Source organism: Lipotes vexillifer, unplaced genomic scaffold (genome assembly GCF_000442215.2).
Source record: "Lipotes vexillifer unplaced genomic scaffold, Lipotes_vexillifer_v1.1 scaffold4, whole genome shotgun sequence".
Classification (NCBI taxonomy): domain Eukaryota; kingdom Metazoa; phylum Chordata; class Mammalia; order Artiodactyla; family Lipotidae; genus Lipotes; species Lipotes vexillifer.
This window is the reverse complement of record NW_006785876.1, coordinates 4,168,006-4,194,943: the sequence shown is the minus strand read 5'-3', so window position 1 is coordinate 4,194,943 and position 26,938 is coordinate 4,168,006. Positions and strand designations below refer to the sequence as shown.

Here is a 26,938-nt window from a genome sequence, read left to right as displayed (position 1 = left end):
CAAAAAAAAAAAAAAAAAAAATGCAGGGGAAACATGCACCAACCAAAACCAAAAACTTATTCAGATTTGAGCTTTATTTCATGCATCAAACACTAATACACACTGCTATATATAAAATAGATAACCAACAAGGACCTACTGAATAGCACAGGGAACTATACTCAATATTCTATAATAACCTATAAGGGAAAAGAATGTGAAAAAGAATATATATATATGACTGATTCACTGTGCTGTACACCAGAAACTAACACAACATTGTAAATCAACTATACTTCAAAAAAGCAAAAACAAAAACAAAACCCCAGAAAACTAATAAACAAAAGCTCCAGGTTTAAGTTTCATTTACTGAAAACTTATTTTTAAGAGTAGACTGCTAAAAGGCAAAATTTAACCTGCTAAGTATGATCAGGAAAATTCCTTAAGTCACCGTGGAAAAGCATGTTAAATACCAGCAATTCTGAAATGAGTGTAAAATAGGTTAACTGATTAGAATACACGTTGATGATGTCTTCAAAAGCCAATAAAATACATACAATTAGATATGTGTGGGTATGTATATAATTATATAGATCTTTTTTATGTATGCACAAAATACGGGAAAACCCCAAATGCTACGTGGTGGTATAGGTAATCTGTACTTTCTTCTTTGTACCTTTTCATATTTTCTAAATTTCCTACAATAAAAATGTATCCTTTTTCAATCTGTGAAAAGCAGTAAAAGTTGTTTACGAAAAAACAAAATAAAAACAAAAAAACTCCAAGCAACCCTTTCTCAGTACACTTTTAATTTTCTCAATTACCTTGGACTGCTCTGCCCTCGAAAAGTGATAGAAATACAAATTGAACTCTTTGGCACATTCTGGTTTCAGTTCATACATGCCTCGTCCTGTTAATCCAGGTTTCCTTTGGGGGAAAAAAAAAATTCTTAAATCTCATATACTGTTGGTGAATGTAACCTGGAACTACTTTCTGTGGGTTCATTTAATCATCTACATCCAAAGCTTTATGTGCGTTCACTTTATCTAGCATGTCCACCTTGAATTTATTCTAACTGGACAAGTGAATGTGATGGTCACTGTAGTGACAACAATTTAAAGTCTAACAACAGGGGACAGGTTACACACATTATGACATCTCCAAACAACTGAACACTATTAAAATTGATGTTAACTTGTATACTTTGACATGTAAAGATGTCTGTGATAAGTTCTACCAAGTGAAAAAAAGCAGATGCAATTTTAGGGTTTAGAGAATCTTTTCTATAATTTTTTCTATATTTTCCCTAAAAATATGTACTGTTTTTAAATTCAGCAAAAATAAAGACAATGCCATTGGAATGAGGAGCACAGAAAAAGCAGGATTAAGAAACTGCCTCAACAACCTTAAGGGGATAGACTATTGATAGTTTACTGATTGGGCAAAACACACTGGACACCGAAGAAAGCATTATTCAGAGGCTGTCCCACAACTTAGTTGGCACATTCAAATGGAAACAAAGAAAGCACAATGCATTTACTCAGACCACCTGCTCAGGTTAGTTTCAATTATCTGAAACTATCAGCTAGGGAACACCTGAAAACTGAAAATTCTCACAAAGCTACTTCAAGTTGCTAAGTGCAGGGCTAGGTCATAAAAGGGAAATGTCAGTGAGAAATCTAGTTCAGAATTATATGTTTGCAAGTGGCTGTCACTCTCTGAAAACAATTTTATTCTCAGTTCCATCAAGGGAAACACTCTAAGAAAAATTAATGTATAAAATAAAATTGAATGTGAAAAAGCAGAAAATAAACTCACTTGAAATGGGCAACTGCTTCAATTACACTCTCCATGCCAGTTTCCTTGTTCTCCTAAAGGTACAGGAAACAAATTAAGCGTGTTTCATGTTCATAATAATATCTGCTAGCACTCTTGAGCATTGTGCTTTTATCTCATTAAGCTTCATACAGCAATCGTATAAAGCAGATATACTATTCTCCCGATTTTTACAAATGAGGATTCCATAGTAAACATAATGATTAATAGGCAGTTGGGGAAATTGAGCTGGTAAGCTAACATTCATTCAGATGGATATAATTAAAAACAAGTTACTACCATATGGAATCAAGGTGACAGCTTTCAAAAGGAATAAAATAAAAACACAAAGTATACATAACGTTTAAATTTTATATTTAAAATGTACATATTTGCAGTATTTTGTGAAATAGCTACACTAATTTCTTATCTATTTTTGTTAAAACATCATTTCCCAAATCATATCCCATTCACGACAAGCTGTTCATAGGAATTCTGTGAAATATTCTCTGGTCAAAAATGTTTGGTAGGGCTTCCCTGGTGGCGCACTGGTTGAGAGTCTGCCTGCCGATGCAGGGGACACGGGTTCGTGCCCCAGTCTGGGAAGATCCCACATGCTGCGGAGCGGCTGGGCCTGTGAGCTGTGGCCGCTAAGCCTGCGCGTCTGGAGCCTGTGCTCCACAACAAGAGAGTCCGCGATAGTAAGAGGCCTGCACACCACGATGAAGAGTGGCCCCCCGCTTGCCACAACTAGAGAAAGCCCTCGCACAGAAATGAAGACCCAACACAGCAAAAATAAATAAATAAATTACTAAACTCCTACCCCCCCCCCCAAAAAGTTTGGTAAATATAGATGACATCACTTTGTACAAGGCAGTTACACTTTTAAAATACTGTTTTAAATTTTATTTCTTCCTTATTCCAATGGTCTAAATAAACTGTAATTGTTTCCTCATTTCCTGCATTAAAAAGTACATGTATACACAACTAGAAATGGAAATGGCAAAAGTAGCCCATTAACAAAGACCTATTAGAAAAAGAACATGTAATTTTTATTCTGACCAGATATTCAGTGACATTAATCATTAATTTTTTTTTTTTAGGTGTGATAATTGGCATATGCATAGGTTTTTCTAAAAGCTCATATCTTTTGGATCAACCTTGGCACTACTGACATTTGGACAAGATAGTTCTTTGTTGTGGGAATCTGTCCTGTGCATTGTAGGATGTTTAGTAGTATACTGGCCTCTGCTGAACAGATGCCAGTAGCATCACACACCCTGCCCTGAGTAGTGACATTGCCAAATGCCACCCCCACCGGTGGGGGGGAAAGCATCCCTGGTTGAGAACCACTGTTTTAGATATATACAATTCTATTTATAGATGAAATGGTAAACCTGGTATTCTCTACAAAATAACCCAGTGAGGGTGTAGAGATCAGTGGCTGGGGTATAAATAAAATAAGATTGGTCGTTATGTTGAAGCTGGAGATGGTTCACTATACAATGTTTTCTATTTCTATAGATGTTTCAAGTTTTTCAAGTTTGAAATAATACGAAGTTTAAGAGAAGTATTACAATGCAACAAATAAAGGTTTAAATCCCAGAAGAATGAACATTAAGGTTAAGAGTTTTGATCTATGTTTCAAATTTGGGAAAACATTTTGAAAAGCCTCGATGAAAATAAAGTCCTTTCACAACTGTAATCTGGGTTTCTGAAAAGCCCCAGGGCTGAAAAGTAGGTGGCAGAGGAACTTAAGGTCCTGGCAGGAAAAATAGTTACAAATGAATCTATGAATACCCATATGAATATTAATTTACATTCACTAAAATGAGAGAGATGGCTTAGCATAGTCTTTGGATGCTTTAGAAGGAAAAAACTCTAGCAAACTTTAGTCAACACTGCTGAGTAGATATTTCTAGGTTATAAAGCGTTATCTCTACCCATGGCAACTTTGTACTAAACACCCTATTAAAACCCCTCTTTAATGGATATATAAATTCCGTTCTGAGGAACAGGTTTTTTTCTTTTTAAAATAATTATTTAATTAATTTTATTTTTGGCTGTGTTGGGTCTTCGTTGCTGTGCGTGGGCTTTCTCTAGTTGCGGCGAGTGGGGGTTACTCTTCGTTGTGGTGCGCAGGCTTCTTCTCATTGCTGCGGCTTCCCTTGTTGCGGAGCACAGGCTCTAGGCGTGCAGGCTTCAGTAGTTGTGGTGCATGGGCTCAGTAGGTGTGGCGCACGGGCTCTAGAGCACAGGCTCAGTAGTTGTGGTGCAGGGGCTTAGTTGCTCCACGGCATGTGGGATCTTCCTGGACCAGGGCTCAAACCCATGTCCCCTGCATTGGCAGGTGGATTCTTAACCACTGTGCCACCAGGGAAGTCCTGGAACAGGTTTTCTTTTATTCAGCATCCTTATCTCTTTCAAGGCTTCATTGTAAATGTTTCTATTCCTAGGCTGCTTTCCACTCCCAACCCCTAGTATTCTCTTTTTCTAATTATTTCTAATGAGAGTGACTAGAGTTATACATATTCTAGAACTGTAGTTTTTACAATTATGGAAAAGGTACAGAGAAGTAAATCTATACATACTAGACTGGTAGGTAGGGAAGGATTTCCATAATTTTCTTTTCTTAAAATGCAGGTACTTACATCTTCAGGTAAAGACTTTACCAATTCACTATGAGCCATAGGTTTGATGCTCAACTGATGGATAATCTCTCGTTTAATCTCATCTGTAGCATTTACCTGTCCAACTCCAGGACTAAATCTCTCTCCTGTCAACAGTGAATAAGTATATATACACACACTTAACAATCATAATACTTATAAGTGATATATATTTATAATTCATGCAACACAATGTATTTTTCTTTCTGTGCAATGGGAAAGCAATGACTGGTCTGGCAACAAGGTAGGGTGAGAGCAGCACTTAACCATCTTTGTGAGTCTCTGACACAACAGGTGAGTGTAGTCTTCAGCAACGGAGAGAGAACTCTGGTTGCTGTTTTGAAAGAATGGGATCAGAAGGTGGGAAAGGATTCGAAGTAGTCAAGAATTGGTACAGCAGTAGCTGTACTAGCAGCCTAGGTAGGAGGGAGAGCCTTCCTTTGTCCTTTTATCTAGTGGCAAATAAGATATCACCTTCTGAGACCTTCTTCATTGGTATTACCTCCTGACAGTAGCCAGGATTCTCAGCTCTATGGACTATAGAGAGATTGAAATAGTATGGGAGGTGGGAGAACGTAAAGGATAAAAGAATAGGAAAGATGGAGGCAACAGGACTGAAAATTTAGGTAATAAGAAAAAAAATCTGTGTCTATTAGCCATAGGTCTCTATTAACTTGGAATTTTCATATCTGAAGTCAAGAGGACACTTCTGTATCACAAAACCATGGAGAAAAACATAGCTAAGATATAAAGTAACTGTAAATAGCTCCTAAATATCCTAGTCTTGCTTGCTAAATTCTCCTGTCCCCCGTTTTATTCCCAACACAGTTTTCTAGTTTGTCCTGCTTTAGCAGTTGTCCTCTCTCCTTCCAAAGGACCACAGTGCTGTTTCTCTCATCATTACAGTAACCAGAGGGGAGATAAAAACAGACACTCTCATCTCCTTCCCCTAAAACTGAGTAACTGCTCAAATAGAGGAAACAGTTCAGATTCTAAACTATTTGATACCACAAAAGTCAATATAATACATAAATGTTCCAAAAGATCCAAACTTACCAACAAGCATTATAATGAGGTATAGCATTTCTTCTATTAGAGTGTTGTTCTGCTGAACTAAATCCTGTAACAATCGGGGATAGGTGGGAGAAAGTTCATAGATAAGAATAAGAATACTGTATTACCTCAGATGATCAAAATAACCAAAAAGAATGAAAGATGCTTCTCTAACAGTGTGTTGCGGTCTCATAAAGCATGCTCTTACCTTATGAGTAGTCTCAGAACTAATTTTTTTTCCATAGTCTGGAGTACTGAAAATCTGATGAAGTTCAAAGCGGCTAAGCATTATCATCAGGAAATGATTTGGATCCATCATGGAGACACCTGTCTTTTTTTAAAATGTTTGAGATAAAGGAAAAGAGGAAGGTCAAAAGGGCTACTAAACAACTAGTGAGAGATATTTTGGCTTGCACAAGTGGAAGCAGCTAACTCGTTCATCAATTCCAATAAAAGATGAAAACCCATTTAGCCCCAATCTCTACTTGTGGTAGCTACAAGTGTGGACAGGGATCTATGCTGGTAAAACAAATCAAAACAAAACACTCCCTAAACCCACATATCATAATCCCTATAAATTCAGTTCAAAGATTTGTGTCAGGGCTATCTTACCACTGCCAGGTGTATGGACAGAAATGTGGTATGGTAATAAAACTTCTAGCATTTAAAAAAATATGTATCATATTAAACTCTTACCAAGAACTCAAACTAATTTTTAGTGATAAATGCTATACTAAGTGAAATGACAGCTTTTAAATATTATCTTGTATAGCTTCTCAATCAACTTGAATTTTAATTTATCTTGGACCAATAATTTTGTTTTTTTTTTTTTTTTGAAATTTACATTTTGTAACTTTTTCTATAATTTCTAAATCCATTCTGCAATAATATGGAAACACTACTTTGTGACAAGCACTGTGCTATGTAAAATGGACATAAAAAGGAACAAGATAGAGTTGCCACAGTTTAGTGTAGGGGACGAAAAGTAAATAGGCAACTACAATCCAGACTTATGAATGCTATGGTGGGGATAAGCATCATGCTATGGGCCCTCCCAAAAGGGACACAAACCCACATTTTAGTGTGTCAGGGAAGGCTTCCTGGAGAAAGTGACTCTAAACACGAAGACACGCAGGAAAACATTATACGTGGTAAACAGAAAAGGAAGCAGGTGGGGTGGGCAATCTAGGGAGCAAAAGAAATAAATGTGCGGATTTTAAGACTTAAGGGAGAGTATGACAAATTCATGGAATTTTAAACATAGCTAAGTACTGAAGGCCTTGAAAATCAGTTTGAGGGATTTGGGTCTTCAATCAGATGACAGTGAAGAAAGTATGGCTTTCAGGTTTCTGACTCCAATAACTAGAGATCGTTGAATAACTCACTAAGGTAGGGAAACCTCAAAGATAGGAAGAAGGTATGGAGGACACAAGAGGAGTTATTTTGAATGTGTTAACTGTGAGATGTGTCCAAGAAACTAGATGGAAATGTTCTATCAGCTGTTAGCCATATGAGTTTGGAGCTTAGTAGATAAGAGCTAGCCTGCAGTTATAGATTTGAAAGTGATCATAAATGACTGGGTCCTATGGAAATAACAAGAAGAAAAACTCCTCCCAACCTTTAAATTTAATGCTTTTTACCTGAAGCATTACTATATCCTTGTCAAACATTTCACGTCTGCATTTCACATTGTGGTAGTAATAAATCTAAAAAACAAAAAAGTAATTATATTGGGTAAACAGGTTTTTATTTGTGCAGTTCCCTCCTCTCCCCACTCACCAAAAGAGCACATGGGGGCTTCTCTGGTGGCACAGTGGTTAAGAATCCGCCTGCCAATGCAGGGGACATGGGCTCGAGCCCTGGTCCGGGACGATCCCACATGGCGTGAGCAACTAAGCCCGTGCGCCACAACTACTGAGCCTGCGCTCTGGAGCCCGTGAGCCACAACTACTGAGCCCATGTGCCGCAACTACTGAAGCCCAAGCACCTAGAGCCTGTGCTCCACAACAAGAGAAGCCACTGCAGTGAGAAGCCCACGCACAGCAACAAAAAGTAGTCCCTGCTCGCCATGAATAGAGAAAGGTCACGTGCAGCAATGACGGCCCAATGCAGCCAAAAATAAAAAAATAAATAAATTTATTTAAAAAAAAAAAGAGCACACGGCTCTTGTGCATGTGAGCATGAACACACAAATGTGCACACGTAATGTGGTTTCCCCAGCAGTTAATGCTATCTTAGTAGAGATTAGTTAATTAGAAATCTCCAGATTATAGTAGTCACTCTATGGTTCACATTTTGCAGCCAACTTTCTGGGTCTCCTAATAAAGTTCTTTCAGTGAGATTTATTATACCTATCAAAAACAGAAAAGTCCTATACCAAGCCTTGGTGAGGTTTAAAAATTAAAACCTCAATTTCAGAGCTATACTAACAGAACTTTTATCTTTTAACCCAATTTAATTTAAGTAAGTGAAATCCAGATTTTTTATGTTTTAAAGATATCCAACTTAGTTCTAAAAATGACTGCAAGTGAAAATAAAGCTCATTTCTACTTTTGATATTGTTTCTTAACAAAATATGAATAAAAGCTCTAAAAAACCTTTTGGTTTAAGGTTACATTTCTTTTGTCAAACAGTTTTTTAAAAAAAATTCTTTTAAGGTTCGTTTCCAGGGGCCACAAACAATTTTAATATAGAGGACTTTCAGTGACTAAGTACACTGAAAATTATAACCTTCATAGAAGGTAAAAGAATGGACTGAAAACTCTTCGTAGAATTAAAGAACACTTACTTGATTTACAAGAGAGAAACCATTTCTTCTCCACATTCCTGCATGTACTTGGGCACATAAAACAAGGCATCTAAGAGGGTGTTCTATCAACATGGGTGGGCTAAGTTCACTCTGTGTATACAAAAAAACCATAAAAATCTCAACTCTATAAAGAAGATTGGTTTATAGGGATGGAAGCTTTATATAAAACACAAGTCAAAATTATTTTAAGGTATGTTTGTGTGATAGTTAATTTTATGTGTCAACTTGGCTGGGCCATGGTACCCAATTTTTGATTAACACCAATGTAGATGTTGCCGTGAAAGCATTTTGTAGATGTGATTAGTATTTATATCAGTAGACGTTGAGTAAAGCAGATTACGCTCCATGATATGGGTGGGCCTCATCCAATTAGTTGAAGGCCTTAAGAGAAAAGACTGAGGCTTCCCCAAGGATGAAGAAATTCTGCTTCCATATTGCCTTTGGACTTCAGACTGTGACATCAACTCTTAAACTCTTAGCCTGCCAGGTTGCCAGGCTTATTTCAAACTTGCCAAGCCCCATGACTATGTGAGTCAATTCCCTACAACAGATCAATCTCTCTCTCCTTCTACACACACACACTCACTCACTCACTCTTTATTGGCTCTGTTTCTCTGGAGAACGCTAGTAGTTTGTTTCAAAGTGATTTCAAGTACGTGGAACATAGTAAATATTTACTTTTATTTATTTGTTTGTTGATTATTGAAATATAGTTGATGTATAGTATTATGTTAGTTTCAGGTGTACTACATAATGATTTGATATTTGCATACATTATGAAATGATCACTGTGATAAGTCTAGTAACCATCCATCTCCATACAAAGTTGTTATGATATTATTGACCATATTCCTTATGCTGGATATTATATTCCCATGACTTATTATCTAACTGGAGGTTTGTAATAGATATCTACTTTTAAATGTCAGCACTACTTACTAGAGGTAGGAGCTCTGGAAATTTATATGCCACTTCACTTTTGCTTACCAATACATGCAAACCTGCATGGAGAACAAATAAAAAAGTATTTCTATAAGTGAAAATAATTCAGATTAAAAAAACCCCTAAATATTCACTCAACTTTATAGCTAACTTCTTTTCTGTTTCTCTTTGGGAACCTATCATGTTACACATTAAGATATAAAATGAATTGCACCCATAAATGAAGCTTTTCAATTGTTATTCTCATGAACCTCAGAATTAAAGGCACACTTGAACTGGAGTCTTAATTACATGTACCAACATACACTGATGACATTTTACAGAAGTAAATGTTAGACATACAAACATAGCAAAAGCAGCTATATAACTATCAAAGCAATTTGTATACCAATTTTAAGAGTCGTATTCCACTGGATCATGGAGTTTGTTCCATTTAAAGTATAGTAGTGAGAGATCCTCCTGGCAACTGAACAGAGAAACTGGCCATGGAATTCATAGTCTGCACTGATCCTGACCTCAGAATTCAGTTCCCCAGAACTTCCAGTTTAGGATCAAAGCCTCTTTAGTCCCTAACCACAAAGGGCTCTTTTATAGCTCAACCTTAGTTAATTCTGTTAACTAAGAATTAATTGTCCTGTTTATGTTGTTGTCTAAACAGAGAATGCTTTTTACAATCTTATCACCCCAATTTGGGACTCACTCCAACCTGCTGATTAAAAGGTTATCAATAAATAAGAAACAGCTTAGAGAGAGAGGAAGTATAGGGTGGTTTCAATTTATTAGCAATCACTTAAGTGATAGACCAATTTGAATCCTAACAACACAGACTTTGAAGCTGGGCTGAGATAAACAATAAAACATGTGGTATATGTAGTTAAGGAGTCTGAAGAGGCATTATGGTATGGTCATTACAAACATGGTTTCTGGTGCCAAACTACCTCAAAATCCCTACTCTGACTTGTTGCGGTGTGACGCTAAGCGAGCCACCTCCACGTCTCAGTCTTCCCATTTGTGATAAACCTAACAGCAATACCCACCTCATAGGCTGTGATTAAATAAGTTAATGCATGTGAAACTCTCAGAAAAATGCACTGTAGGTATTCAATAAATATTAACCACAAACAACAATTTAAAAGACAATTTCAGAGTTCTCTTTTAGGGAGAAATGCTTTACCTGCAAGTAAGCGAGAAACTGGGAGGTGAATGCTAACTTTTTCTTTGGAAACACAGTATCTGATAGTTTCCACTGAATGTCCACAAATGCTTAATGTGACTGGCTGTTCACCATCAGTAAAACCACCGTGACACTGCGTCAATACAGCAAGGCATTTCTTGTAAGCTTCAATTAATACTTTTTCCTAAAAAAGACGGTTTTCTGTAAGTTACTCAAAGGTTTCTACAACATTAACCAAGCACCTCAAATTTAACGATGTATAAGTACTTCAAATATCAATATGGGCAAAATTAAACTCAGTCTTTTCTTCCCAACTTGCTCCCTCTTCCAGGGCCCTGTCTCAGTAAATGACATCTTTATAAAGCTGTAGAAATCTAGAAGTCATTCCAAAATCCTCCTTTCCCTCATTCCCTATTTTTTTTTTAATTGAGGGATAGCTGATTTATAATATTACATTAGTTAGAGGTGTACAGATAGTGATTCAAAATTTTTATAGATTATATTCCATTTACAGCTATTTTAAAATATCAGCTATATTCCTTGTGCTATAGCATAATCCTTATAGCTTATTTATTTTATACACAGTTGTTTGTACCTCTTAATCCCCCCTATCTTGCCTCTCCCCACCTTCCTTCTCCCCGCTGGTAACCACTAGTTTGTTCTCTATATCTGTGATTCTGTTTCTGTCTTATTATATTCACTAGTTGTTTTTTTTTTAGATTCCACATATGAGTGATAACATACAGGATTTGTCTTTCTCTGTTTGACTTATTTCACTAAGCATAATACCCTCCAGGGTCCACCATATTGCTGTGAATGGCAAAATTTCATTCCTTTTTATGGCTAATATTCCATCACACACACCTACACACTCACACACCCCCACATCTTCATCCACTCATCTACTGATGGACACTTAGGCTGCTTCCATATCTCGGCAATTGTAAATAATGCTTTAATATACGAAATTTGTTTTTCTCTTTCTGACTTACTTCACACAGAGGAATGGATAAAGAAGATGTGGTACATATATACAATGGAATATTACTCAGCCATAAAAAGGAAATTGGGTCACTTGTAGAGACATGGACGGACTTAGAGACTATCATACAGAGTGAAGTGAGTCAGAAAGAAAATAATGCTGCTATGAACATTGGGGCATATGTATCTTTTTGAATTAGTGTTTCTGTTTTCTTCAGAGAAATACCCAGAAGTGGCATTACTGGATTATATGGTGGTTCTATTTTTAGTTTTTTTTTTTTCTTCGGTACACGGGCCTCTCACTGTTGTGGCCTCTCCCATTGCGGAGCACAGGCTCCGGACGCGCAGGCCCAGCGGCCACGGCTCACGGGCCCAGCTGCTCCGCGGCATGTGGGATCTTCCCAGACCGGGGCACGAACCTGTGTCCCCTGCACCGGCAGGCGGACTCCCAACCACTGCGCCACCAGGGAAGCCCTATTTTTAGTTTTTTGAAGAAACTCCATAATGTTTTCCACAGTGCACCAGTTTACATCCATACTAACAGTGTACAAGGGTTCCTTTTCTCCACATTCTCGCCAACATTTATTATTTGTGGTCTTTTTGACGACAGCCATTGTGACAGGTGTGAAGTGATAACTCACTGTGGTTTTGACTTGCATTTCTCCAATGATTAGTGGTGTTGAGCATCTTTTCATGTGCCTATTGACCATCTGTATGTCTCCTTTGGAAAAATGTCCATTCAGTTCTTCTGCCCATTTTTTAATTGGGCTGTTTTTTTTTTGATATTGATCTATTTATATATTTTGGATAATAACCCTTTATTGGGCATATCATTTGCAAATATTTTCTCCCACTCAGTAGGCTGTCTCTTTCCTTTTGTGCAAAAGATTTTAAGTTTAATTAGGTCCCATTTGTTTCTTTTTTGCTTTTGCTTCCTTTGCCTTAGGGGACAGATCCAAACAAAAAATGTTGCTATGATTTATGTCAGAGTGTTCTGCCTATATTTTCTTCTAGAAACTTTATGGTTTCAGTCTTACATTTAGGTCTTTAATCTAATTTGAGTTCATTTTTGTATACGGTGTGAGGAAATGTTCTAATTTCATTCTTTTACATGTAGCTGTCCAGTATTCCCAGCACCACTTACTGAAGAGACCATCTTTTTTCCATTGCATATTCTTGTCTCCTTTGTCGTGGATTAATTGACCATAATGTGTGGGTTTATTTCTGGGCTCTCTGTTCTCCTCATTCCCGGTTGTCCAGTCTATTACCAAGCTGGCAATTTCATCTAAATTTGTCTCAAACCTGACTACTGATTATTTCCAGTAACTCAAAGGAAAGCCAACATGTGTCCACTGAACTCCCTGCTTCTACTCTTACCCTCCTCCATCCATTCTCCACACAGAGTAACTTTTAAAAACATGTAAATTGGATCATGTCACTTTTCTGCTTGGGAGTCTCGAATGGCATCCCACTTTAATTAGAATAAAATTCAAACTTCTTTCCATGGCTTCCAAGGTCCTGCAAAGCCAGGCACCTGTTTACTCCTCTATTTTCAACCTCTGTTCCGACCAGAGCCTTCTCACAGCTCCTGGAACCGTACTCGTTCTCATCAGAGAGCATGATGCAGCTGTCCCTCAGTCAGGAATATTCTTTACTCTTCGATCAGTTAACTCTGACACATAGTTCAGATCTCACAGAAGCCTTCTCTGACCTCCCAACTTACACAAGCTCTCATCTAGATTTTATAGCCAAAGGAAGGCCAAAATAATTTTAAGACACAGGACAAATGTACCAATAGAAAAATTTCATTTTTGGATAAATTTATAAACTTCTTTTTATATGCTCAAAATCTTGATGGGATTATATATATATATATGTAAAAAAGACAGTAACATAAAAGAAGAGAGAGTGTGGATTATATCCTCCTTTATCTATCTTCCAAGAGTTTTCTAAGGTTTCAGAATTTGAACTTTTACTGAATATACAAGTGAAAGCAGAAAATATGCTGTTTTATGAACATATCACCACTATCCTCTCCAAACTGCCTCAGATTTTACTTAGGAAATTGTTTATCTCTGTCTCTCCTCCATTTATCTCCTATCCCTGACCCCAGAAGAGACTCACATCTAAAGCACACCAGTCCTGCATCATTGAAATGACATGTGTTAATTTCATTTGCAGTGTGAAGGCTGCTTCCCACTCTGGTTCCATTTCAATATGCTGTCCTACTTGACGTGTAACTGGATCCATTCCCTTAAAAAGAATGAAAAGATTTTTAAATAAACTAAAATTACACCTGTTCTTTTACATCGAAACTTAAGAAATAATGCAGAAGAAATACTGATTACAAAAACATATAAAGTAAAAGTTCTAACAGGAAGTTTCAAGTAGTATGAGAAGTCCAACTTCTTAAATAACAAGTTTATATAACATTCTTTAAAATTTTATAAATAAAAAAATCCCAGTAAAATATAGAACAACTTATTTTAGAGGCAATCTTCTATATGTTTTAGACAATAAAATGTATATACTTCACTGCAACAATCCTTCAAATCCCTTTTTAGCTCTATCATCCATAGAAAGAACTGTCAGAAGAAACTTGACAGACTTTTAAAACGCTACTGAATTTATAAATATGTTTTATAATATATTAAAATAAAATTTTTATATTTATTTGTAATCTGTAACTAAAAGTTTTCATAGGGCTTCCCTGGTGGCGCAGTGGTTAAGAATCCACCTGCCAAGGCAGGGGACACGGGTTCGAGCCCTGATCTGGGCAGATCCCACGTGCTGTGGAGGAACAAAGCCCGTGAGCCACAACTACTAAGCCTGTCTTCCAGAGCCCGAGCTCTAGAGCCCGCGAGCCACAACTACTGAAGCCTGCGTGACTAGAGTCCGTGCTCTGCAACAAGAGAAGCCACCACAATGAGAAGCCCGCGCACTGCAACAAAGAGTAGCCCTCGCTCGCCACAACTAGAGAAAGCCCGGGCGCAGCAACGAAGACCCAATGCAGGCAGAAATAAATAAATAAATAAATAAATAAATAAATAAATAAATAAAAGTTTTCATAGAGACCGAAAGAAAGCAAAACAAGAAAAAGATAAACAGCTTTTAATACAAAAGAATATAACTTTTTTAGAAACTAGCCTGGTGCACTGGAACTGATTAAAAATAATAGAAAATACAGGACACTTCAAGTATTCGAAATGACCAAGGTAGATACTCTTTCTATAGGTACAAGGAAAAAAATAGAAGTACTACAATGAAACACCCAGAAACCACCACCAACATGGGAACTAGAATATATCCTAAAAATGATAGGTTAACTTTGCTTATTCCTTTCTTAAGAAAGCCAGAAAGCTACTAAAGGAATCATAATGATATTCCTCAGATTTTCTAAAACGTCATCTATCTTTTTACAGTTAGGAGAATTCCCTGGCAGTCCAGTGGTTAGGATTCTGTGCTCTCACTGCCAGATTTAATTCCTGGTTGGGGAACTAAAATCCCACAAGCCTCGAGGCATGGCCCCAAACAAACAAACAAACAAAACCAAAACAACAAAAAACTGGTTAACTATACCAGTTTCTGCTTCTAGATTCTATTTTGTATACAGAAGTGTTTCCAAAAAGAAAATTAAATGGGGGGGGGGAGTTCTATACTATATCATATAAATATGGTATCAATGAAAGAAAAATATGGAAACATTAAGAAGACATAGTTTCCTAAATAACTAATTTGACAATATTTCCATGTAAGCATATTCAAAACAAAACCATCTGCAACCCCCAAGGAAAGAACATTAACGGTAACCAAAAAAATAACCAAATACAAAAGTACAGCAGATGTCAGAACCTCTGCTGGGATCTCATGCATTCTACACCTTTCTAAGAGTTTCCAATTAAGAGGAGCTTCTTCTTCTTTTTTTTTTTTTAAGAGGAGCTTCTTGATCCAAATTGTACCTATCCAAATTATTCTTTTAAAAATGTGCCCAGTATTGGGCTTCCCTGGTGGTGCAGTGGTTGGGAGTCCACCTGCCGATGCAGGGGATGCGGGTTCGTGCCCCAGTCCGGGAGGATCCCACATGCCGCGGAGCAGCTGGGCCTGTGGGCCATGGCTGCTGAGCCTGTGCTCCGCAATGGGAGAGGCCACGGCAGTGAGAGGCCCGCGTACCGCAAAAAAAAAAATTAAAAAAAAAAAAATGTGCCCAGTATGAAAAAAATGCACAGACAGAAAGGTATTTAGTTCAGTGAACTGAAAAAGGGAGAAAGTAAATGTTTCATTTTTGAAATGTTCAGCTTATACATACCTGCATACATTTGAGTAATTCCAAAAAGGCATCAAATCCTTCTAGGAACTTCTGCCTCAGATCATCTGACCATTCAGTTGGTTTGCTAATTAACACATACCTGAACAACACAAAAACCGCAATGAATATATGGACAAACAATGACCTTTTATAAGTTGCAACTGGTTCAATAATTAAGTGAAAACTTACTTAAGATCTAAAATAAGGCTCTGAACTCTCCTAAACTTGAAGGCTTGTAAAGCAGTATATCGTTCAAACTGAAACCTGCCCTGGGCATCTCGATGTCTCAAATGATCCATAAAAGTCTTAATGATAATGGTCATTAGGTTTTCTTCTGTAATGAGCATCCGAGCCTAGGACAAAGTATATCAGAGTACATGGTAATAAAAAACTATTTACCATAAAGCTAAAAATAAAAGTCACCAACGTTGGTTAGCTCTTTCAGTTTAGACCTTTTTCAACACAGCTATGTAATATCATAAATGCATTTTTGTGTATTTCTAAATAACAGTTACTTACTCCAATTGCCACGTGTATGAAGCAACAATTATATCACGGAGAAAGATGCCAGAATGTAAGGAGACAGATCCAAGGCTCATTATTCAAAGACAATTCAGGGTGGGGGATCTGAACCAGGCTGCAAATTTTCCTTAACTGAGACATTTAGACACCTATAATGGTATGGTATAATTATTCTAGGATCCACAGGTTTATATCACAGATTCTGTAGAACTCAGTACGAAACCATATTTCCTCTTAATCTTAGTTGAGATTTATTTTTTTGTTTTTCTTTCTACATATAGATATACATATTAATATATTTTTGAATAAGCAAATACACTTAAATGATGCAAAAAGCAGGTAAAAAGTTAAGCTCCCAAAGTCCCCCTTGCAAAGGCAATCTCTGTTAGCAGTTTTCTTGCATATACTTCCAGAGATGGTGTGTATATAATATATATGTGTATGCATATATACACACATATATACTTTTATAGTACATGGATAACTGTTATTAAGTAGATATAAGTATGGGTATGTATAATGATCTCCCCCCTTGCCCAAAGGATAGCATATTATAAATACGGTCCTGCACTTGGTTTTTTCACTTGATATATTTTGGAGATTGTCCCATACCAGTTCATATAAATTCCCTCATTCTTTTTAATTATCCCCAGTATTCTATCATACTTTATTAGCCAGGCCCTTACTGGTGAGATATTTGGGTTTTTCCCAGTCTTATGCTATTTATCACAAAAGATACTGCAACAAATATCTACTATGTACAGTTGCAAGGATATTTATAGGATAATTTCCTAGAAGTGGAATTACTGGGTTAAGGTGTATATACATTATAAATTTTGACTGATATCACCAAACCCCTCAAAGAAGACAAAAGAATGCAGAAGTTAGATGTCTAAGAATATAGTAAAACTGTATTCTAATGTAGAGGTTAAGTTGTAAAGTCATCAGATAAGGAGAAAATCGATATAGTTAAACATACCTTTGAAAAACTCTTAAATCATCATCCCATTGCCAGGACTTAGGCCCCAAAAAGCTCAAAAGTGAATAGGATTAATTTCTGTTAATTTTCCTAGACAGTGAGGACTAAGTTCAAGTTCGAAGGAGGGGAGGTGCTGACAAGTAAAAGGATTTTCCTTCTTGTTTGCTACATTAGTCAATTTTGAGACAATTAAATGAGTATATGTGATTTCACTGACCTAAGAAAAAACTCTGGTCTCAGGGAAAAGCTTTTACTATTTCGCCATCAAGCATAATGTTTGCTTTGGGTTTTTACTTTTTGCTTTGTCTTCAGGTATTTTATCCGATTAAATAAATTCTTTCATTCCTATTTCATTTGCTATGAGGTATTTTTCGTTCATTTTAAATCATGAATTCAGGAAAAGCATCTAATATGATCTTTTCTCTCCCTTTTGTCTGTTAATAAGTTGAATTACGCCAGTTGATTTTTTTTTCAAATGGTATACTACTCTTGCATTAAGGAAATAAAACCAAACTTGGTTGTGATGTATTATCCTTTTTCTATATTGCTTGATTCAATCTGTGCAACCTCGTTTGTGAGAGAAATTAAATGGTAGTTTTCTTTTCTTGTAATTGTTGGGTTCTGGTATCAAGGTTACAGAGGACTTAATTGGCAAGTATATTCTCTTCCTCTGTTTTCTAGAAAAAGTTATATAAGACAGGTATTATTTTTTTCTTAAATATTTGGAAGAATTCTCCAGTATAGCCTTTGGGCCTGGGGACTTCTTTGTGAGAAGATTTTTATATTAATTAAAATTTTCTATTTCTTGTTTCTCTTCTAACGACCTGTGTTTTTTTCTTAGGGATTTGTTCATTTCATCCAAATTTCCAATTATATTGATTAATTTGATCCTAATATTGCCTATTTTCTATTTAAAATCTGTAAGATTTGTAGTTTTTTGTAGTCCTTTTTAAATAAAATTTTCTGTTTTTCTTATTCTTATTTCTAGAGATCTACCCCCATCCCTTTTTTTTTCAAAGAAAAATCTTTTTTGTACATTTACATTGTTTTATTAATTTTTGTTCTTTACTATTTCCCTTTTTCTACTTTTTTTAGACAAAAAATATAAGTACTTGTATTACAATGGCCTTCAAGGTCTGGCACTAATCCACTCCCATGTTTCCCTTATCCCCAGACTCAATGACCTCATGGATCATTCTCCTCCTCACTCACTCTAGCAACACTGGCCTGTTCTGGGTTCTTTCTTCCAAAATGCCAAGTGCACATTCATCTCAGAACTTTGCACTTGCTGTTCCCTCTGCCTAGGAAGCTCTTTCACCGGTTAGTCACATCACTTACTCCCTCACATCTCTGTCCAAACACCACTTCTCTGAGAGGCCTTTTTTGATAACCTTGTATAAAATATGACCCTTCCATGGTCACTCTCTAACCCCTTAACCCGCTTTCCTACTTTACAGCACTTCTCAACATTTGATTATAAATATGTAAATATTATATACATCTGTCTCTCCCCAATTGCACTATAAATCCCATGGGAACAGGGTCTTTTGTCTTTTTTGTTTACTGCTATATTTATCTCCAGAGCCCCAAACAGTGCCTAGTTAATAAAGGTGCTAAATAAATATGCTCTGAATAAATGAATACATGTTATTTTTCTAGTGCTTCTAACTAAAGGAGTCAGACAAGAAACATAAAATTGAAATATCAGAAAAAACCAAAAATTATTATTTGTAGATTACTAGAAATTCCAAGGAATCAACACAAAATATTAGAGAAAATGTTAATAAGAAAACCAGCCTGATACAAGATGGATATATAAAAATCAGTAGTTTTCTTTTTTTTTGCGGTACGCGGGCCTCTCACTGTTGTGGCCTCTCCCGTTGTGGAGCACAGGCTCCGGACGCGCAGGCTCAGCGGCCATGGCTCACGGGCCCAGACGCTCTGCGGCATATGGGATCTTCCCAGACCGGGGCACAAACCCGTGTCCCCTGCATCGGCAGGCAGACTCTCAACCACCACGCCACCAGGGAAGCCCAAAAATCAGTAGTTTTCTTACATATTAGCCATAGTGAGATTAAAAATGTGAATAATTTATAATAGTGTCAAAAATATAAACACTTTTAGGACAAGTTATGTTCCTAGATGGGGATACTCAATATTGCGAAGATATCAGTTCTTCCCATGTTATCTATAAATACAACATCTTTTCAGTCAAAAACCCTAATGTGGTTTCTGAAATTGACAAACTGATTTTAGTTCTTCTCTAAAAAAAAAGCTTAAAATAATTAAGAATTTTTTTGAAAAGAATAATGAAAGAAGATTTAGCTCTATAAAATATCAAAATGGAATAGTAAGCTAATATTATTAAAACTCAGTACTGGCATGGAAATGGACAAAAGGATCAATGGAGGAGAGAAACAGATTTGAATACACATGGGATTGTCTCAGAGGCTTCTCAAACTCATCCCTGACTCAACTGAAAGCAACACTTTCCCTTTTTATAAGTTCTCATTCTCCACTTGGTTACAGAAGTCAGAAACCCAGAAATCACCTTTATATTTTCCCCTCAAACCCAACAACCAATCACTCACCAAACCTAATATTCCTCAAACCCAACATGTGGCCCGTCAGTAGATTTCACTACTTACATATCTCTCACAACTTCTATACCCGCTGCCACAATCCCCACAGGTTTTCCACATCCACTACTGCTCCTGCAAATTTGTTCTCCAAATTACAAGAAGCATCATCTTTTAAAAATCACAAATGTGATGATATAAGTGTCACCTAAAACTCTTCAGTGCCTTCCAATGTTCTTAAGAGAAAAACCAAAATGCTTAATTTGGCCCAAAATATCTCATTAGTGGCTAAATAGACTTCAGACAGCTTCAACTGTCCTAGAATATACCCTTGAACATAAAAATAATCTGGGGAAAAAACAGTCATTAAAAAAAGAAGCTGGAACATAACACCTTGTTAATAAAATAACTGTAGAATACTCTTAACTCCATACAATTAGGCCCTTGCCTATGTTTCTGGTCTCATTTAATTCCGTGTTCAAGGATCTTCGACCGTACTTCTTCCCTTCTCTTCCCTTCCCTACTTCAGGATTTTCTCAAGTGTTGGTTCCTATGCATGATTTCTCTTCACACTCCTGCATAAAGTTACCTTCCCTACAGAATCCTCTTCTGAACTGTGGGAAAAGGTCAGATCTCTCCCACTCTATCAAAACAACAGAATTCTTCAGTTTTTATTATAATTTTAATTACCATTTATGTGAGTCTTTCCCTCCCTACTGTAAGTTTCATGACGGCAAGGCCCATATCTGTTCACCGTTCATTCCCAAAACCTAGAATTGTGCCCAATAAATAACAGGTGCTCAGTAATTTTTTTAAATGAATTAAATATTAATAAATTATTCAATAGAACTAAAACATAGTGATGCCTCCTGGAACAACTAATGAAACTTAGTACAAGATCACCCAATCATCATGATTCAACTGCCTTAGTCACCCCTTCCCTTAGCAGCGAAAAGGAGGCTTCTTAGAATGTGAGATTATACACAATATGCTGTTTCTTCTTTTTTTGGCCGTGTCATGCAGCTTGCAGGATTTTAGTTCTCCGACCAAGGACTGAACTTGCAGGCAGTGAAAGCACTGAGTCCTAACCATTGGATGGCCAGGGAATTCCCACAATAGGCTGTTTCTAATGGATAAATTTGTTAAAACTAATGAGTTTAACTCATCAGTTCAAAACCTCGGGGAAGTACTACGAGAAAGTACAGATTAAGTTCAAATGACTTTCCCCCACGAGATTACACATTCAAAGATACATGTTCTAGTATGACTGAAGGCATCTGAAGTCTGATTACCCATTAATAAAATATTTTTATATTCAGGAATATACAGATCTCAGTTCTCTATTATTTTAAGGCTTTACTTCTTCTAATGGAAAACAAGAAAATTCTTCTTAGTCTTTTAGTACTTACAAGTGAAGGGACTGTGAAAATCTGAACCGAGAGGTCTGCGATTGAAAACTCTCTGTCGTGGTCATCTGTCACATAATCACTCTGCAAACGCTCATAGTTCTATTAAGAAGGCAAAAAAAGGCAAGGAGTGCCAACTATCAGTTACAAAGAAAAGGCAAGCACTACTCACCAGAGTAGGTGCGGTGAAGAACTGGACAGACAGAGCAGTCACGGACACTGCTCGCTCGTGATCATCCTCCATAAAATCTCTCTGCAACTGCTGGTAATTCTAAACAACAAGGGGGAGATTCACCTCTAATCCACAATGACCAATGTTTAAGGATTATAATGAAAAATCAGTGCTGGAGGAGTCAATAAGATATTCTATGAGAATGGTAACTGGAATGTACCAACTAAACTCTGTGTAAATATCGATTTACTATACAATCTTCTTTAGCACAATGGCAATTTGTGAGCTCAAATAGGAGTAACAGCTACTAAAATCCTGGGACGTCACTGTACATGGGTGGAGCCAAATCACAGTAGCTTTACACTGTCTCTGATGAAACCACACTTTCATTACTTCTGAATGCCTATCAGAGTCACCTGATGGCTCTTTCAAAGTATACATGCTTGGGCCCCATTCTTGGTGAATCTGCTTCAGTAGGTTTGAGAATGGAATGCAAACACATGCATTTTGAAAGAGCTGCCCAAATGATTCTTGTATGTTTCCTTTGTTAATAACCCCTAATTCAGGTGAATAAAAAACCAAGCAGTTAGCTTAATCGCATGCTGATGAAAGGGAGAAGAACATAATTCAATAATATCAATAACCTAGAGTTATGATTCTTAAATCACATCCAAATACACAGGTCATTTCAACTAAAATTATCTTTTCTTACACAAAATTTAATAGGAATGACATAATTCAATGACATAGGTTTAAAGTCTTCATTTATCATTTCACACCATACACACTGCAGAGATGGATATTCACATTATCATGGCAGATGATAAGAAAAACCTCACTGCTAGAATTTTATTCTATTGAGGAAAGATAAAATGATCATTTATGAAGTTTCTTAGAATTTAAAATCAACGCACGGACATATTACTATCAGCTGTTAATTTTACAAACACTGGATATAATCATGGACTACAGTTACTCTGTATATAACCTATTTTGTTAATCTTTAAAAGTGAGAAACTACTTACCTTTGCAAATCGAACAGCAAACAGTTTCTTGTATTTCAAATCCATAAGTAGACTGCTCATGAACAACTGATGATACACACTCCTAGCACCTTTCACAAAAAGAGCAGACGTAAGATAAGGATATATCAAACAAGCCAAAAATTACATTTCCAAAGTTTTCATATGATCAACTGTATTTTAAGTGTCAAGAGCAACACTCTACATGTGTTCCTTAATCAGTTTTTCTAAATATATTTTTCCAACAAAACATAAAGGTGATTTAACTTGGATCATGGATCCCCAAATCTGTTTTTTCCCCAAAGAATAAGACTGCATGTGTTAATTCTAAAAACCATAAATATATTTATTAAATACCTCCCCAAATGAAAAAGAAACTAACATCCCAATTACCTGTGTAAGTTCCCCTATACCTTAAAAGTAGTTAAGATATGTACCTTTCCACAATTTGGAATCACTAAGCATCAACCTATCCACTAGAGAAGAGTTTTCACCATTTGGCCCTTCTTGTAAACCAACTTGACATAAAATTCGGCGAAGACCATCTTAAAACAAGAAGAAAAGTAGTCAAGAAACAGTAACTTCAAATATTAAAATAAAATGACATATTAGTAGAAATTTTCAAATGGATCTACTATAGAGTCTTACTTTTATTTTTTTAACTAAAGGTCAAATTTATTCAGAAAAAGTAAACATATTAACATTTTATTAACATGTTCACAAAATGGAGAAAAATTCCAAATCTTGCATTATACACCAACTCTTATTCCAGAATACCAAAATACATGTGTATCGGAACGGCAATGACCTCTTATGCTGTAAAGAATTTAAATAAACAACAAAGAACCCAAAAGCCACTGAAATAAACATGGTTCTTTAAGCATCTATGCTAATTAAACCAGATTACAGTAAAACTGTTACATATCCCATGATAACTGAAGATAGGTATAATATAAAATTGTGCTACCATTTAAAAGAAATACATTACCTCTGTACTTTAATATATACCAGTCCATTTTATTAATGTTATGCAAAATGTTCTTCATTAAACAAAAATACAGTATGTACTTATGTATACCTACTATATGAGGGGTTTTAGAAGGCAAATTCCTTTATATTCTAAATGCTAAACTTAAAAACTATATATAAGCATTAACAAAACCAGAACTTTAATACCTTCTAGTTTCATATTTAAAATCACTGTTTTTAAGTCTTCTACAAGCATGCAAAATAATCCGAAAAAAAACCCCCAAAAAATAGAGTAACTTTAAAATTTAATTATAAGAGTCACCAAATAGAAATTGTTTACAAGGCTAAAGAGAAAACTTTATATACGAATTAAATAATAGATGATAAGGTCTTTAAATTGTTGATGGTAAATAAATTTTCTCAAAGAAAATTTTCAGCAGAAAACTGCTTCCGTGATACTATTCATTAATGCTGTAGCACAGTACTTGGCATACAGATATCCAATGGAAAACACCAAAGCCAAAAAAAAAAAAAAAAAAAAAGATGAGCGAAATAATTGGAAAGACATTTAGATTAAACAACACATTCTCCTAAATTTCCACACCTCCATATTTTCACCTGTCAATTCACAGTGTGGCAATCAATACTCTTTCTAGTAGCCTTTTAATACAAACGTTTTAGACATTTTCTTTATAGCAAACATTGGAATGTCATTTATTCAAACCACTCTCTTGCCTGAAGAACAAGTATGACAGCTTAAATCTATTCCTAGTTTACTCTTCAGTGTTACACAACAAACTTGTATTTTTGGCATTGGACGTGAAGATTCTTAATTCTGTTTATCACTACTTTTAAAAGATTATCTAATTTGTAGACTGTGGAAAAACAAAAACTCAAATACACAGTAACTTCAAATTTGTAAATTTTCAGGGTTGCAAATTATTAGTAACCACAAGTCGTAAAAGTCAAAACAAAGACATCCTTTAAATAGTTAATCATTTAGGTTTTATATACAGCAGCATTATGCAGCTTGCTTTGTGGAAGAGAATTCCACAGGATACGCCATTAAGAAACAGGTTCTTTTATCAAGTTGGTAAGATTTAGGTTTCATTAGCGTATTATAGTCATTTACAATTGTTTAACCCACTGTTTCCTGCATTTATTTGAACACAGACTCCTCTGTATGCATATAAAAAGATCCCGTGGATCAAAATTGGGAAACAGATTTTTTCTATGTATAAAGATATTATGAGATGGTATTTTAAAACATGAAACTAAAGCAAAAAAATGATTCCACTTACTATTTTTTCCAAAACAGTTTTGCAAAGGCATATGAGCTCATTTTTAAGTCAATTAGCACAAGTATGAACCTACCTGAATATCCAATAATACTTCCCAGCCAAGACAAAAGTTTCAAACCAAAATTCTGATGTGCGACAATAGACGAATGCATAACTTGAACTTTGAGTGGCTTTGTCTGTCTACTGGTATTTCTCTTGAAAAGAAATGGCAGGATGAAAAAACAAACTTAAAAAGGCTATTTTAGAGAAAGAAGTTAGTACTTTTATTTAATATAGCTACACTCTCATCATTATAGGGGAGTTTTTCATGTATGTGTGTAAGAAAAATACCATGTGGCTTGCTTTACTCAGATTCTAATTTTCTAGAAGGAATCTTAGGATTCTTACAAAAAAGTAAGAAGTTACAGCTTTAAGTAACCTGAATTTTTGGGCTTACATGTGAAAATCTGCCCCACCAATTATAAATTATTTAAATGCTTAAATTGGCTTTATGTCTTTAAACTAATTTTTAATGTAATTACACACTAATTTAAATAATTTACTTCATTGCACAAATGTGATGTTATCAATACTTTAAAAAAATTGTAGTAAATACACACAAAACTTTCCAACTTAACCATTTTTAAGTGTGCAGTTCTGTAAAGCACACATTGTTGTATAACCAGTCTCCAGAACTCTGTCTTGCAAAACTAAAACTCTGTACCCATCAAACACTCCGGGTACCTCATACAAGCAGAATCATACATTATTTATAATATCTTTTTGTGACTAGCTTATTTCACTTAGCACAATGTCCTCAAGGTTCATCCACACTGTAGCATGTATCAGAATTTTCTTCCTTTTTAAGGCTGAATAATATTCTATTGTATGTATATAGACTTTGTTTATCCATTCATCCACTGATAGACACTAAAGTTGCTTCTACCTTTTGTCTACTGTGAATAATGTTGTTATGAATATGAGACACTGCTTTCAATTCTTTTGTGTATATACCCAGAAGCAAGACTGCTGGATCATATGGCAATTCTATTTTTAATTTTTAGAGGAACCACCATACTGTTTTCCGTAGTGGTCGCACCATTTTACATTCCTACCAGTAGTGAACGAGGGTTCCAATTTTTCCATATCCTTGCCGATACCTGTGATTTTCTGTTATTGTTTTGTTGTTGTTGTTGTTGGTTTTTAATAGCCATCCAAATGGATATGAGGTGGTATCTTACTGTGGTTTTTACTTGCATTCCCCTAGTGATTAGTAATACTGAGCATGTTTTCCTGTGCTTTGGCAATCCGCATATCATCTTTGGATAAATGTCTGTTTAAGTCTATCAAAACTTTTAATTTAACATGTTTTCCCCCCTTTTCCTTTTTTGCTTGGATCATCTTTCTACCCACCAGCTCATCCCATCTCCATAACCCACATTAACACAGTACACCTTTGCATACTTTATCCATCTATATGTATTATATATGTACACATTTATAAAGGTTTTTATTTGATTTACAAAAAATGGGATACTACACATATTCTGTCGCATATTTGTCTTAACAGTTTTTTTGTTGTTGTTGTTAATGACTCAATAATATTCTGTGGTGTGGATTTATTTAGACATTCTTTAGAGAAAGGCATTCATAGTCTCTTTCAGTCTTCTATGACTACAAAAAAATGTAGTACTGAACATCTCTGTACACACACTAACTGGTGTTTATATTTTTACAAGATAAATTCCTAAGAGAGATAATAGATGCTACTAGATTGTTTTCCAATTATGCGGTAGCAATTTACTTTTACACAAGTATTTCTGTTCTCTGCATCTCTGCCAGCAGGTACTTTATCACTCTAATTTCTCCATCTTGTTGGGTATGAAATCTCTGTCACTTTACTAAACTAGGTAGTTTGAGTCTCTTTTTACATATATTTACCACCTAGATCTTCTCTGTTGTGATTGTCTTTTCATACCCTATGTCCATTTTTCTATTTTGTTGTTTGCTCCTTACCTGATAATCTATGAGTGCTCTGTTTATCATAAACATTAAATGTCTATCCTTTGTGTTAGAAACAATTTTTCTAAATCTACTGTCTACTGACATTTTTTATAATATTTTGCTATGCAAATTTTTTATGTAGCCAAAAATAAGTTCTTTTCTAACTCCTGGGGTTCTAGTCTTGGTTAAGAAGCTCTCCTCCTCCCTTAGAATGTACTTGTTTCCTAGATTTTCCTCATACTAGTATCTATTTCTGGACTTTCTATTCTATATTATG

The 26,938-nt window shown here is 35.7% G+C and overlaps 1 protein-coding gene across 2 annotated transcripts in view; it reads right to left on the bottom strand.

Moving 5' to 3' along the window:
* UBR2 (ubiquitin protein ligase E3 component n-recognin 2) overlaps positions 1 to 26,938 on the bottom strand; it is a 115,039-nt gene that overhangs the window by 39,174 nt on the left and 48,927 nt on the right. The window contains exons 8-23 of one of the 2 annotated variants that reach the window (XM_007458219.1): positions 24,752 to 24,872; positions 22,846 to 22,953; positions 22,412 to 22,500; positions 21,218 to 21,316; positions 15,918 to 16,081; positions 15,729 to 15,828; positions 13,547 to 13,675; positions 10,442 to 10,625; positions 9,265 to 9,326; positions 8,305 to 8,415; positions 7,157 to 7,222; positions 5,725 to 5,847; positions 5,520 to 5,583; positions 4,446 to 4,570; positions 1,798 to 1,850; positions 804 to 906 (exon numbers count right to left, since the gene is read on the bottom strand). In XM_007458219.1, the coding sequence (XP_007458281.1) occupies positions 804 to 906; positions 1,798 to 1,850; positions 4,446 to 4,570; positions 5,520 to 5,583; positions 5,725 to 5,847; positions 7,157 to 7,222; positions 8,305 to 8,415; positions 9,265 to 9,326; positions 10,442 to 10,625; positions 13,547 to 13,675; positions 15,729 to 15,828; positions 15,918 to 16,081; positions 21,218 to 21,316; positions 22,412 to 22,500; positions 22,846 to 22,953; positions 24,752 to 24,872 (1,701 nt within the window). Of the gene's footprint in view, positions 1 to 803; positions 907 to 1,797; positions 1,851 to 4,445; positions 4,571 to 5,519; positions 5,584 to 5,724; positions 5,848 to 7,156; positions 7,223 to 8,304; positions 8,416 to 9,264; positions 9,327 to 10,441; positions 10,626 to 13,546; positions 13,676 to 15,728; positions 15,829 to 15,917; positions 16,082 to 21,217; positions 21,317 to 21,386; positions 21,486 to 22,411; positions 22,501 to 22,845; positions 22,954 to 24,751; positions 24,873 to 26,938 lie in introns of both variants that reach the window. The other variant, XM_007458218.1, reaches the window with a different exon arrangement.